At 43.5% G+C, this 15,457-nt stretch overlaps 1 protein-coding gene across 1 annotated transcript in view; it reads left to right on the top strand.

The window, feature by feature from the left end:
* LMX1B (LIM homeobox transcription factor 1 beta) overlaps window positions 1–15,457 on the top strand; it is a gene marked incomplete at its 5' end in the record, with an annotated part of 161,240 nt that overhangs the window by 85,130 nt on the left and 60,653 nt on the right. Inside the window, 5 exons of the mRNA XM_080401025.1 lie at window positions 8,205–8,437; window positions 12,093–12,271; window positions 13,272–13,349; window positions 13,750–13,816; window positions 14,664–14,825. Coding sequence (XP_080257151.1) covers window positions 8,205–8,437; window positions 12,093–12,271; window positions 13,272–13,349; window positions 13,750–13,816; window positions 14,664–14,825 — 719 coding nt within the window. The remainder of the gene's footprint in view (window positions 1–8,204; window positions 8,438–12,092; window positions 12,272–13,271; window positions 13,350–13,749; window positions 13,817–14,663; window positions 14,826–15,457) is intronic.

The following is a 15,457-nucleotide window of genomic DNA, read 5'->3' as shown; positions in this document are numbered from 1 at the left end:
GTGGAAGAAGCAGAAATTTTCATTCAGTCTAAAGTTTATCACATTACACATAAAATTTAAAAAGAAGCCAGTCCCACATCTAACAGCAAATCTCTCTGAATGCCTTTCCTGCACCCTACTGCTTTATATATAGGAGAGGCAGAGAGATGTAACAGATGAAACATTTTGTTTATGAAGTGTCTATGTTTTGTTTTATTTCACATGTTTTTGCAATATAGATAACAGATTACACCACAGAGCTTTCATTGCCTTGTGCTATAAAGATACTATAAAGCCTTTCTGGGTATTAATAATAGATTGTGTTGATGAGTTTGGAGAAGCTGGCAATAGACCCCCCACTGTAAAGACATTAACACCACAGGACTAAGGTATCTTTCCCTTGCAAATCAGTTGCTAAATTGGCTGTGCTGATGGGTTTGGGCACAAGCTCTCCTACAGCATCAGTGCAGCAGGCACCAGGAAGTTATTTTGTTTTATACTGGCAAATAACGTTTCTTCTTCTTAATGTTCTTAGTTGAGAGGAAAGGCCCTGTGTAAATTCTTTCCCTAAGTCATTCTTGCCAGCCAAGAAATAACTTAGAAATTACATTTGAATTGCTTTGACACACAATTATTTTTTTTTCTGTAAAAGTGAAGGCCAGGGCAGTGAATCACCAACAGTACAATTTCCCTGCTTATAGGGCCTTTAGGGTGAATTTTCACATAAAAATTATATTAGAAGAATTTCCCTGTGTTGTTGGTGATGTAAATTCAAAGGCAACTGTAAATTCAGTATGCCATTTAGTGAACAAGAAGGATAAGATGCCTCATCAGACAAGTGAATATTCCTCGTGCTGGAGCCAGGCAGTCCTTGCAGTCTTGGGCTGTCGAATAAGGCCTCCTCCACAGGCAGCTGAAAATCAGGGAGGTTGTACAGGTAGGAAATAAAGGTGGATTTAGTTTAATATGTGTAAATAACCGAATAAAACTCCAAAGGAAGAAAAGCAAAAAACCCGTTGGTTTTCAGCAGTGACCTAGCTCAGCAGAGTTGCAGCAGAAGTACAGACTCCCCAGCACATACTACGCTTTTACAGCACTTCAGGGTAATTTGAAGCTGTACAAAAAGCACAACAGCAGAAGCCAGTTTCGCCTTTTTTAAACTCTTAGACACAAATAATGTTATTTCCTAAATGTTTGCACTGCCTAAATATATAATTCTAACAAAATAATCATATTTTGTTAATCCATTAGGCTTCTTAATTGCAGCCCTGGCTACATCAATTCAATTGGTGCCCTTAACTTTTATAACAGTTTCTATTCTACAGAACAGATTAGGAGAAAATTGCAGCCATAATCTGTACAGTGCAATTGCCGTGCTATAAAGAGGAATGGGAGTAGCTGAGAAGAGCAATTGGATTCCCAAAGGTGGAGCACAGTAGAGCAATATCAGTGACTTTGTAAATGAAAAATTGTTTTAATTCCCTTCTAACAGCAATAATTCGATTCTTCATAAATTTTTCCATCAAAGTGTTGTAAGGAAAAATGCTATAAAATAGAACTGTGTGGCAGTGATGGAAGACAGTTGAACAAAGTGGTCAATTAAGGGATGAAAATTAAGCAAAGAGAAGAATCCATTCTGTCACATTCTGCTTGAAGCGAGAAACTCCTCTGCACTTTACATTTTATGTTTTACTTTGTAGTTAAGGAAGATGTAACTTTTTAGGTCATTCTGGCCCAGCTTGAGCAAGTTACATTAGGATGGCAGCTTTGAATTCTGTGCGCCTATGCATTTTAGCGAATCCATTCATTGGGTCTTTTCCATTTGTCCCAGCATCATGGTTCCAACCCCAGAACCGCCGGTGCCTGAGCTTTGGTGTGGTCAGCGAACGCTGGGGCTGCCTGCAGAAGGGAGGTGGAGATGCAGGAGCTGGAGTTGGGTTCCGGCAGCTGGCAAGCCCCAAACCAAGTGGCCTGAAGGAGCTCTTGGGAAGGTGCCGAGCATCACCTGTCACCATTTTGCTGCCCCCGTCCCTTCCTCTGCCAAAGACCCATCCTTCAGAGTGGGTGGCAGCTGAGACCTGTCTCAGCATGTTGGGAGGGAGCTGGGAATGGCTGCTGTGCAAGGACGTCCCTCGCCAGTGGAGTGGCTGCAGGGTCCTGAGCTCTGCTTGGGAGGGGACGGCAAGTTGCAATCCGCAGATGACTCTCTTCCTTTGCTGAAACTATGCAAAGAGAGAAAATTAACACAGGGCAAGAGACTTCTTAGGGATAGTAATTTCTGTTGTAGAGGCCAGTGGTGTGCTCTGGCTGGGACTGCCACATGGCACGGAGGGAGGCGCAGTGCCACTGTCCCCACTGCTAATGGGAAGCTGAGTCTAAAAATGAATGAAATCCAGCTCCTGTTGAGGCAAGTGCGTCTTTTTGCTCTTATTCCAGCGGGAAGGAAATCAAAGGGTAATGTTTTTGTGGAGATGGTTGTGACACAAGCCCATCAGGGTGTGGCCACCCTATGATGCTGCCTGGGCCCATGTCTGGTGGGTTCATCTTTGGTGGACATGAGCTTGTGGCACTGACGATGTCCATGGCCAATCTCCCACCAGCTTCAGAGCAAGATTTCGCTTAGCATGGGATAACACGTGATCTCTATCATTATTCTATCCATTAGGTTGCCTTTGCAAAGCAGTACAGCACTTCTCATGAAAATACAGGTAAAATGTTCACAGGAACAAAAAGTACCTCAGCACCCCGATATGCTGCGTTTTAATCTGTAAATCCAAATGCACATTGTGAAACACGGTTTTAAACGCAAGCTTTCACCTCTTACTGCAGCACCTGTGGATAGAGGGTTAATAAATATTTTCTTCAGTTCTCCCTGAAGAAGAAAAAGGTTTCTTTGTTTTAGTTTCTCTCTAAATATTACTTTTTTTTTCCTAGAGACTTTTAATTTTTGCGCATGTTTTATTGCTACTCAGTGAAAGGGAATTAGCTTTCTTTTACTGAAGTTTCAGCTATGAAATTGGCTTTAATAAACTATGTGACTATTTTTTCTGCAGGGAAAATATTTAAAATGGATTAAAATGGATTGTTTCTTTTTTAGGGTTTCTTTTTTAAAAAAAATCATAAAATTATAATAGTTCTGTTTTGCTTTAATGGATTTGAGATGTTTTGAATGTTCAGAATTCAGTGTAACCAAGCAACAGTTTTTTCTTTTTTATAAGCACCCACGAGCTGTAAGATGCTACAAAAACGTTCAAGTCCTGTGCCGGAAAACCCGTGCACAGTGTTTTCCCCATTCTATGTCATCTAAAGAAGACAGAAGTATCAAAATTCCTCTCAAAGAACAAGTAACAGATGACATTCATTAGTATTCTAATTTCTTCTCTTAATAAAACTCAGTTGTGTGAAAAGCATAATATATTTTACTTCAGCTCTAACATATTTCTTACTATACGAGTGCGAAGCAAACTCCCAGTTGGCTATAGAGGCACAATAGGGATGTCATATACAGGCTGTTATCAGAAAGAAAAGCATCAGAGCTAGAGACTATAGCTGCAATATTTTCAAAAGCTTGTGACCACCATCTTTGCATATTTATTAAATAAAGAAAAGCCAGGTATCTGCTGTGGTTTCTTGCAACGCATAAAGTCAGAGTAACGCAGAAAGGAAAATGATTTAACATCTCTGATAGGTAGACAGCAGCATCTGTCCTCTTGCATACATCAAACACGGCTTAATAACTTCCTATTTACTGCTTCATGGCAAAAGTCCAGTAAATAAACAACCTGACTGAATTAGTCTATTTTTATACCTCTGTCCTGTATAACAAACCTCTTGAACCACACTTAATATGAACAGCAAATTTTGCACTGCACATGGAGATCTCTCAGCACAGATTAAATTAGTTATAATAAAACAATTAAAATCTATTTGCCCACAGACAGGAGGAAATGAAGGACCTGGGTGAGCAAGAGAAAGGTAAAGGGTGGGTTGTCAGGACATCAGAAGAGTAAACAGCAGAACCGTGATTCTCAGGAGTGTAGCAGGGTCAAACTTACTGCAAGATAACTACGCAAGAGATAATAAATCAGTAGAACGTATTAAACACCAGATGGTTGTGCCCATGCAGGAAGGCACAATGGATCATGTAACTGTGGTTGTTTCTAAGGATTACTGATTCAGCCTGACTTCACAGGGATATCCTAACAAATAAAATCTTTATGGCCTCTTCCGCTGGTGAACATTTTCATCTACCGTTTAAGGACAGGACCACATGTCTCAGCGTTTTCATTGCCCCTAATATATATGCAAAATTAATTTCAGTTCACCCAGTTTTAGCTGGTGAAGATTTCTTGATGATATAGTACTGTAAAATTGCTTCACAGCATTTATTACAAATACTTAGATGGACAGATAGGCCATTGTTCCAAGCTTTAGCTCAGCTGAATCCCCCAAGTGTTTCAGGCATAGAGGCAAACACACTTAAAAACTCCTAAACCTATTGAGTTGTCTTTCAGAATTGTCCAGGCAACAGAATTTATTTATAAAACTCTTGCAATCACTGATTCAAAACAAGGTTTTCTTGTTCTGCTTTTCTCCTTTGTCCTCTTTGAACAATTTTCTTTGGAATGTTTTCGTTGTGCTTAGGAGTCGGAGATTTCCTGGGGCTTCTAATAAAGGCATTTGATTTCTACTCTCCACATACTTTAACAAGTCCAAGGATTTTGAGGTTTGACATTAACTTAAGAGAGCTGGAGATAATCAGCCATGGGGGTAAAAAGTCAGAGTTATGCAAATTATTTGTAAAATGTATAGAAAGAAAAAGAAATATTGCTTCAAATGTGGTTGGTGTGGGACAGAGCCTTTGTCTCAGCACAGAATATCTGCATGCTCCCCTTCAAATTTATGGCTTTGATTGAAACCTGTAAAGGGGTGATCTGTAAAGTATTCCTGCTATCCCACACTTCTCAACAGGTTTATTACCGTTCGTTTATAAAATGAACGGTCTAATGAGCAGTGGTTTAGATCACAGATATCAAAGTCTGGTCATTTGTCAAGATTAGTTTCCTGTTGTGAGATTGCCTTGTGCAAAAGAAGTGCATAACCTTGGGTTACTCTCTGGAAGCTGAAAAAATACCTATAAACACTTTATAAGATAGATTTAATAACGATTTTATAATCTCAGAATTAAATCCAATAGTATGGGTGGGGTGGGTGGGGGTGTATTTGAGTAAGTGCGTGTTATAATGCAGAGAGTGCCCGAGTGCAGAGCGTGGAAATTTGTTATGTTGACAACGGACAAATTAAAGATACAAAGTCCATGCAGTATTGTCAGGCCAGTTTAATGTTAATTTGAATGGGTTAATGCTACATTGACGACAATTGTAATTTGTTATAACTAAAAGGCTGCTTTTGGAAAGAAACACTGCTGTGAAAGCACCGTCTTTCTAGCAGTGGTGAATTGGCAATAAATAACACAAAATATTTTCTATTTATGTGTTAACCCTCTTTTATTTTGAAGAAGAAGAACTCAAACGCTCAGTAAGGCAGTACGAGGCGAAGGTGCTACCCAGGTGAACGACACACGCCGCAGCACGGGGCCGGGAAGAAAGCGGGTTGCTTTTACGTCCCGGCTAGAAGAAACGGGGCGGGGGGGGGGGAGGGAGGCGGAATTTGCTTTCCTACTTCAAATTACGTGTAAACCGTACTGCACTGGGGCGTGCACGCTCACTGACGGCGGCACATCGTGTGGTTTGCCTGGCAGAGACGGGCAGTCCCGGCCATACCTGCGGGGTTGCGCCCCTCACCGCAGCGTCGGGCCCGCTTCTGGCGGGCAGCGGCCCCCCGGCGCCAGCCGCCTCCGCGGGGGCTGCCCTGCCCGCTGCCCCCCGGCCCGTTCCGCGGCGCTGCCGGCGGGGTGCGGCGGGACGGGTGTGCTCTGCCGGGGGCAGGCAGCCCCGCACCCCCCGCCGGCCGGGGCCGGGATGCTGCCTGCGCGGGGCTGGGGGCCGGCGCCCCGCCGCGGCCCCTCCGGAGCAGCCTCCAGGCCAAGCGCGCCCATCGCTCGGCGCTGCTTTGGCCAGCAGCGCGGCCGCAGCGCCGGGGCTTGATTGCCGTTATCGCCGCGGCGTTGCCAGGCTTTCAGGCGGGCCGTGTCACGTTCCGAAGTTACTCTTTTTCAATATTTCTCGGCCCAGCAGCGCTGATGCGAGACGCGGGGGCTGCCGGCGCGGGAGCGGCCGTCGCTCCCCCCGGTCGGGCCGGGCGACCCGCCGCCCCTGGGGCTGGCACCGCGCGTCGAGTCCGTCCCGGCCCTCCGCATCGCTAGCGACTGAGTCTGGCTGAGGCGCACACGGGTTAACCGCCGCCGTGGTGCGCATGGGCCGGTGCCAGTTAGGGGAGCCGGATGCCTTCGCACAGATTTGCTGATCTTCGGAGTCTTTAAGTGTGCTCCATCATAACAACAGTCTTCAGACAAAAGATACCAGCTTAATTAAACTGAGTCAAATACGTTTAAGCAGCTAAATAGAAACAACTTTTTTAAGTGCTTAAAATCTGTTTGCTTTCTTTTTCCCTTTGTGTTTTAACCCTTATTCTGTATAGATAAAAATATTTCCTGCTTAGGAATTTGCTAGCTACAGCATGGTAAGAAAAACCTTGCAGATAAACCCAACTGACTGTATGAAGTCAGATGGCCAAGTTCACTAGCAGTGCCTGAGGGTCTTGCGTGGCATCAGTTTCCCTTTAATAGGACTAATTCATTATGTACCCCAAAAAGAGCCACTCACTCCACCTTGCGTGGCTTGTATGATGCACCGCTGGGACCTTGTGCAAAGGTACACACCAAGCCAGCAGGGTTATTAGTGTAGATCTCTTTTATTAGATCGAAAGGTACAGATGGGGAAAGCCCACAAGTTCTTGGGCAGTCAGCCTTTCTTTGGATGCTGTATTTACATTTTCTTTTCCCTCCTGCCCATTCTGTGACTCCATCATTTTGCTGAGGAGCTAGTGACTGCCATTTTGCTGTACTTCTCAGCTCAGACAAAATGGAGGCTTTGGAGGAATCAGTAACTACCACAGCCTGCGCCTTCTAAAATTGAAGATAATTGCCTTTTTTATAAAAGGTGGTAATTTTGAGGGTGAAAAAAAATAATCAGCGTACCCCATCCCAAAAGGCAGAATCTCCTTTTTTTCCTGTGAATACATGGGTGCAGTTGTGTTAATTTCGTTGCCGAAATGTAAATCTTAATGCACCTTGCTATTTGATGTATTGCCATAAAAGACACTGAATTTCAAATTGCCAAGCCCACTGTGTGATACAGGGACGTAACTTAGTTATTTATCTTTATTTGAAGCAGCCCTCTTCCTAAAAGCTCACTTAGGGAGATTCCCAGTTGCCATTAGAAAAGCAAAATAAAATTAATCTAAATCATTCTAACTTTATCTTAGAAAATTAATGATGGATGAAAGAGGGGGTTCATAAAGGTTTAATAAGAACTAGTCTGGAATACAGTGTGTATTCTAGAACCCATGATTATAGTGGTAATTTAGCAGATTGTATCACTGCCTATCTCTGCCAAAGGATGTTTCACACCATTTAAAATGCACAGTACTCCCTTCAGAGACAGGTTGTTCTGGAATAACTCAACATCCAAAGAAAAGCCGTGTTGTTTCACTCCTCTCTTTATCAATTGCATGTGTGCGATTGCGTGTGTGTGCATCGTCTTCTCCTCAGCAATAGCACTAAGTTTTCATGCTTGTTTCTGTGTTCGTTTATCAGACTCCTCAGAGACAATACCAAAAATGGAAAGTGATGAGATCTATTCAGAATAGGGTTTAAGTGCTGAACCAGAGAGCCTGTATAAAACCAAGCATGAATTGGCCCTTCCTCTAAAAGGTGAATTAAAATAAATTTGGTTTTGAACAAGTTATCCAAACTCCAAGAGCTCCTTTTTGTTTCTCATTTTGAAGAGGAACAAAACAGTGAGATAAGGACAAACCTTAGCCTTTTTTTATCCAGCAAAGGTGATTTGGGAATCTCTAGACCAAAGGGATTGAGATTTGAATAAATTGCATGCCTGGGATGTTTCCAACACTAAGGATGCAAGTCTCGCAGTGTGCAAAAGCATGAGACAAGCTGATCTGTAGTTAAAGAATTTGCTGTATTTAAATTCATGCAGTGTGTGATCTGACATTCCTTTTGACTTTACTGCCTCTCTCTCTTACAGGCTGTTTGCTGCTAAGTGCAGTGGCTGCATGGAAAAGATCGCCCCAACAGAATTTGTGATGAGAGCCCTGGAGTGTGTTTACCACTTAAGCTGCTTCTGCTGCTGCGTTTGTGAACGCCAGCTGAGGAAAGGGGATGAATTTGTTCTTAAAGAAGGGCAGTTGCTCTGCAAAAGTGACTATGAAAAAGAGAAAGACTTGTTGAGCTCGGTCAGCCCAGACGACTCAGACTCAGGTGAGCTTTTCCCACACCTGCTCTAACTGGAAAAGCTGCAAGGGTTTGTAGAGCCTTCTTATAGAAAAGTATATACACTTTCACATCCATTTTATCTATATGCACATGCCACTCATCCAAATTAGCAGGCACAGCTAAAAAAATCCCTACTTATGTCTGCCCTCCCTAACTTTGCTCCCTTTCTTAACTTGCAGCTTAGTAAATGACAAAAGTTTTTTGTTTGAATCAAAGTATTCTCCCATAAGATCATAAAATATGCATCAGAGTGTCTTCAGTTATCTGCGGCCTCCTTTAAAGTGTGCTGTTTTCCATAGGCATTTTCCATCCACTTAATAAATTTTCAGTGGATGCTCTGCACATACACTTTCAGCACCGAGCTAGGAAAATGGGCATAGTAGTAATATGATTTTCAAGAGTATTCTCTCTGCCAGTCACAAATGGTAATGTTAAGAAAAACTACAAGTACAACACAGAAGTTCTGAGGAGAATCTGAAAGTAACAGAGTAGTGGGTTTGTGCTGCAGCAATAGCATCTGCATTGCAGGGAGCCAGGGCAGCTGCCCACTCGGCAGGGCTGCCTGTGCAATTAAGGCAGGCAAGGGGGCTCACAAAAAAAGAAAAGATATAAAGCAATAACTTAAATGAGGAGTCTGACTCTGGGTGCTTCCAAGCCAGCTACAATGCTTGGCTCTCCTGACTTCCTTCCCGACTTCTCCCTGGCAGTATGTCTCTTGGGTGCTACTAAGGCTCTAGTTTCTGATCATATCTGTTGCCTACCTGCTGTTTTGTGTCTGAGCCCCATTCTGGTGTCAACCTAGGAGATCATCTATGTGACAGCTGCACTGTGGCTTGTGTGCTACATATGGTACAGAAGTGAGGCATGCAGAGTTCACCCATTGCAGATCTTTAGGGGTGCCCTTCAGGTCCTGTGCTGTTCCTGATGATTGCAAACTGTTTAGGATCCAGGGACAACAGGCTCGATATTTTACTAAAATGCACTGCTACTAATCTGCGGTGTGAATTCTCTCTTCAGAGGGACCTGGGGTTTGAACAGTGTGATTGCAAGAGTCTGTATCACTTGGCCTGGGAGTTAAGGCAGAGGGTCATCATACTGCGGCCAGAGCTTTTGCCTTCTCCTAAAGAAGACAGTGGAGCTCTCACCCTTGATAGCAGCTGGTGGGTGTCTTCCCTGAAATCTTCGTGGTGGTGGGGAGACAAATGCTTCCTGTCCTCCACACATTTCCTAGGGAAGGTTTTAGAAGAGAGTAAGTAAAATCCACTTCCTGTTGATCCAGGGCTGGGAACATGGTGCTGCACTGGACAAACAGTTCATACACTGCATTTGGGTGCTCCAGTTCAAAACCCAGGGGATCTAGCGTTGGTTACAGCGAGGATTGGCTTTCAGGCTCACAGGCAGTTCCAGGAGAGATGGAGTGCCTCCTTCCTGTGCCATATACACTCAAGGAGACTGAAAACCTCCTGCTGCCCATGTGCCCTGGCTCATCCCAAGACTAGAGACAGTGTGTACACAAACTGCTGCCAGCCATCGTAATTGCGTGCTGGTTTCCCAAGAAAATGTCTAAGAAAGATCAACAATTACCATTCCATTAAGTGTACAAATGACATGAATGTCTGCCTCTGTTTTATGGGAAAATGCATTATTCCGGTTTATCTAGGAGCAGTAATTAACCTTAGTCTCTGATCTGAGAGCCATATTCTCCACATTGCTGAAATTTATATTTTCATGTCAGGAATGCTGCAAGACAAAGGTCACTGCTGGCTCGACAGGACAGGTGGGACTGGGGGCTTTTTTTGAGCAGCATGTTATTTATTGCCATACTGTATTTGCAGGACCTTGAGTGCTCTGCTCTGTAAATCTTGTGTCACAGGCTTTGGGCTCTTTGCGAATTTGCCCAGGGCACACGGGTTTCCCACTTGCCCTTCGGCGTGTCATTCTCATCACCAGCTTCAGCATCCTGCTGCCTGCCTGCCTGTGTCCAGACAAACTCCCTCTGAAGAGCTGTGTGCAGGGCTCTTCCCATGCCACAGTGATGTGCACAGGCATCCTCCTCCCCTGCCTTCCTCGCTTGCCGCACAGGCACTGGTGGCTGCTGTTTGCCAGCGCCTGTGCTGGAGATGTGCTTTGGGCAGGGGTAGGCTGTCCTGCAGGACCAAATTTTCTATTTTGTAATCAGCAGTAAGCTGCCACAGTGGCACAAAACAACCTTGGTTTCAGTTCCATTTTCTCTTAGCACAAGAGGTAGTTTCTTACTCCTGCAGATGCTTTTTCTTCCTCCTTATTCTCTGTTAGCCAAACCCAAACCTGAAAAACAAGCTGACAAATTAAATGGGATGTTTTGTCTCCCATTGTCAAATACATCGACAACACAGATCTCCCAGATGCCTGGGTGAGAGCAAATGCTTTCACATAGGCCTGGCGCAGAGTGTGTCCTTCTCCAATCAATTGTTTATCCACTGGACACAAAAGTAACTCTCCAATGAGCAATATTAATCCTCACAAACCTTTCCTTAGAAATGGCATGCTGGAAAGTTAATAATGTCATGGTTATTAAAATGACTGAACTTCTCTTTAATCATCAGGCCAAAGATGCTTATTAAAGTAAAAGGTGATTAGATTGCTAGGTGCATAATAATCAGACCCTAAAATGAATTAAAGTCTAATTTGTTAATTCCCCAAACGTAATCTTTGAGTACATAAAAACTGAAGTGTGTTTCTTCATGTTGAAGTCCTTATAATAGTGTATTAATGTTTTCTGGAAGAAAAATCAGTAGTCTGTTGAAATAAAATATGCTGAGTTGCAAAGTTTTGTTTTTCCCAACAAAATTTGTGCTTACTCTTCAGCCTTTGCCACTGCAATTGAGATTTCCCAGTACGATATAGTAACACTGGTAACAGCACCTGATTGTACAAATATTCAGAATTTAACTATAGAAAATAGAAATAGTCTATTTGGTCTACACAAGCACATATATACTTGTATGTATTTACCAAGAAAGAAATTTGTGCATGCACATATAGACACATTGTAACACATAGAGAAAGAATGCTGATATTTTCTGTGCAATACAGAAATGAGATGGCAAAGATTACATTTGATATCATCCCTAGAGCTTCAAAATACTCAGAACAATAACTGGAATCTACACTATATTTAGCTAAACAGATTTTGAGATATTTATGTGACACTTGCATTTACACTGTTTTGCTGCTATAGCCGTGCGGGCAGCAGTACAGGTCTGCAACTAATGCTTCAGGAGAGGATGTGGCTCTGGGAAAGGTATGTATCAGTTGGTGTGGTTGCAGCAGGGGAGCATGCAGGGGACCAAGCAATGCCAGAAGGGCGCAAAGTCTCTGTGCCTGATTCCTAGAAATATTGAAGCATTGGGCTTCATGGACTGATCAGTCCCATGCCCTCAATTAAAAAACATATTTTTATGCTTTTGTGGCATTTGATTTAGACAGTGCACACAAATCTGAGATAGTCTCTTCCTGCCCGCAGTTGCTTTACGTGTTCAAATAAACAGGGATAATAGCTGAGCCTGTTGACTAGTTTGGCAGCTGAAGAGCAGTTCTCAAACACCCTGTTACTTTGGTGGAACAAGCACAATTTTATATCCTGTTTATTTTTCACCAGTTAAAAGTGATGATGAAGATGGAGATGTTAAGCCCACCAAAGGACAAGTAACCCAAGGAAAAGGAAGTGATGATGGGAAGGATCCAAGACGACCTAAACGACCAAGGACAATACTTACTACGCAGCAGAGACGAGCATTCAAAGCATCCTTTGAAGTGTCTTCCAAGCCCTGTAGGAAGGTATGTGCTTTGTTAGGGACCTGAAGTCAGCTCTGATGCCAGGCTGCGGGGGTGACAAGGTCAGGCCACAGCTCCAGACAGCCCCCTGCCACTTCCCAGGACAGCAGCAGGTGCCTTGGGGTGAATACCAAGCCCAGGCCAGCATATGGCGATGCTCACCCAAATACTGTCTCTGCCTGCAGCCATCAGCAGACGAGGACCAGCCTCCTCACTGTTATTTCTAGATATTCACCCGCAGTATGCAGAGCAGCTCCGTGACTGATTCCTGCTGAACAATACCTGGTTCTTGTATGACATGAAATAGGCCTTGACTATCAGAGCCCAGGTAAACAAGTGACTTTCGCCCTCCTCCTTCCCACCGCAGAGGGAGTCACTATCCAGTGAGATGGCTGCTCAGCTTTGGTCCCACTACTTGTCCTTCCAGTCTTGCCTTTTTATGAAACCTAACCCTGCTATGGATCTTGTTTATAGCATGTAGGGAAATGTATAATGTGTGGCTTCGCTGACAAAGCTGGTGAAAATGAAATCTTTGCAAAAAGCAACCAAGGTAACTGTTTCCCTAAGTTTGATTGGGAAAAAATGGAGTTGCATCCTGAAAGCTGTCATTTTTACAAGAAGTGACATTTTCCTGCTGACGTACGAAGTATGTCTTTTGGGACAGTGCAATGTGTCTTTTTGCCCTTCTAAAGTATGACATTGTACCTCAACAATATGAAAAATACTCACAGCCAAATTTGTATCTTTTTGCACAGAACTGTTTTATGGGTAAAATAAAAATTACGAAATGACTCTGCGTCTTTTTACACAGCTATTTGTTCAGTACTCACAAAACATAGTGACATGAAGGACAGAACTTGAACAAGCAAAAATACGAAGAATTTTTAAATGTACTTCTGTACAGGCAGTTACCATTGTAAATACAGGCATATTTCTCTTAACATAATTGATTAGTTTTTTAAAAAATATAAAAAATTACATCATTAAACTTTTCCTCCTGTAGGTCAGAGAAACACTAGCAGCTGAAACAGGACTCAGTGTGCGAGTTGTCCAGGTCTGGTTTCAAAACCAAAGAGCAAAGGTAGGTTGTTTGTCAAGTTCTCAAAAGTAAAATGCAAATTGTCCTCCAGCACAGATACCCCAACCCCAGATGTAGTACATGCCCCAGAGATCCCAAGGACTGAACTGTACATATTTTGCATGCACTGCTGTCTACATCCATACAAGAAAGGCAACTTTCAAACACAGACATAAAGTTCATGCGCTCAAAGTGACATGAGGCTGGGAGTAAATGTTGCATGCAGACATGAACTGGAAACTGAAATGTTAAAGCTTAGAAATGAAACTGAACCCACAGTGGTGTGTGCATGAATATAAATGGTTTGTATTGATCAATTTGATGTTTGCAAAGAGTTTTGTAAGGCAACAAAATGGTTGCATTCAGAGCCATGAGATTGTTCTGTTCTTCCTCTTTTATTCAGATGAAAAAACTAGCACGAAGGCATCAGCAGCAGCAGGAGCAACAAAACTCGCAACGACTAGGGCAAGGTAGGGGATTTGTGATGAAGGCAAAGCAAGTGGAAAAGAATCTGCAAGGTTTCTTGAAGTGCCATTCCCACATCATGTCTTAAGAACAGCCATGCAGGGCATGCACCAAGTCTGTGGATAATGTGCCATCATCAGTAGAAACACACAGAGGTGCTGTGTCTGAGTGCCCACCCCAGGTTATCCCAGAGCTGTCCCACGGGGCCAGACCCTGGCAGTGCTTACACAGAAGCTGTTACCTCCTTTCTAGAAGAAATGTGCAGTACAGAGGTGCTTTCAGTGGAGGAGATCTCCAGGAGGCTCACTCCAGGTAGATCTGGCTTTTTTTTCTCCTGAAGGAAGGGGGACCGTGTTCAGCTGGGCATCTGCAGGCTGCTTGCAAGGGTGTCAGCATTGCTGCTGCAGCACAGCACAGGGAGCCCCTCCTGTGCCCTAGCAGCTGGCCGGACCCCGGGGCAGGAGCAGGGCTGGCCCTGCTGCTCCGTGGATGCTTTTGAGGTTCTCTGTGTCCCAAAGCTTTGCAGCCTCAGATCCTCCTCTTTACACAGAACCAGAAAAACTGGTACCAACATAAGTTAGAGAGTATAAGGTCTATGTCACACACAGGACAGACTTCGGGAGGGTACGCTCCAGCACCCAGGAGCTCCAGAAATGATATATTCAGAAACTACAAGTCTTTCAACTCACCGCTCAGGGTTGTACTTTTAACAAAATTTGGAAGGCTCCTTTGAATGACAGGACACACCCAGCTGTGTTCACTCTGCCCTTGGGTTCAGTGTTGCCGCTGGTGTTACTCTCTGCTGCCTCTTTGTTCCTCAGCAGTGACTGTGCCCTCCTGTTTGCTTTGCAGAAGTAATGTCCAACCGAATGGAAGGGATGATGACATCTTACACACCACTTGCACCACCACAGCAGCAGATTGTAGCAATGGATCAAAGCAGTTATGGCACAGACCCATTTCAGCAGGGTCTTACCCCTCCACAAATGCCAGGCGACCACATGAACCCTTATGGTAAGGCATGCATCATTCTGCCGCATCAGAAATAGCAGGGTTCGTATGCTGCTTCACACACCACAGGTTCAGTAGAGTTACTTGCTTTTGTAATTCCTTTTTTCTGGGATTTGTACCAGCCAGTTTTGTGTGTTTATTTTCATGTACACATAAAGGGTTAGAAGAGAGCTCATCCTGGGCTCTCGACACCCTTCAGAACTATTTCACAGTGTAATTCTGATAAATGACAAACCAAGCAACATCACCTCTCCAGCTCCGCTTTTTTAAACCACTATTCAAGACACTGAAAAATAAACAGTACCAAATTCTAGCTCCCTCACAAATTTTTCCTTTTTCTTAGAAGCTTTGGGGGGGGGGAAAAGTGCCTTCAATAAAGAAGTAATCTATTAATTTCAAAATGAATAAGCACCCCTCTAAGATCCCTCAGATTGGATGCATGGATTTGTTAAAGAACAGTTCTTGAGCTACTAATAGATGTGTCACCACAGGACATTTCTCCTGCATAATTTTATTCTCTGCCCAAAATCAAGATGATGGTTTGCTTTCATGATTCCCTGACCACACACCATCAAGTGGATAGGTACACCAAATGCATCACAAGCATTAAATGCCTAATAGGTGATTCTGGACAA

Source organism: Falco punctatus, assembly GCF_963210335.1.
Source record: "Falco punctatus genome assembly, chromosome: 9".
In the NCBI taxonomy this organism is placed as follows: Eukaryota; Metazoa; Chordata; class Aves; order Falconiformes; family Falconidae; genus Falco; species Falco punctatus.
Note: the sequence above shows the minus strand (reverse complement) of the source record. Positions and strands in the feature narration are given on the sequence as shown.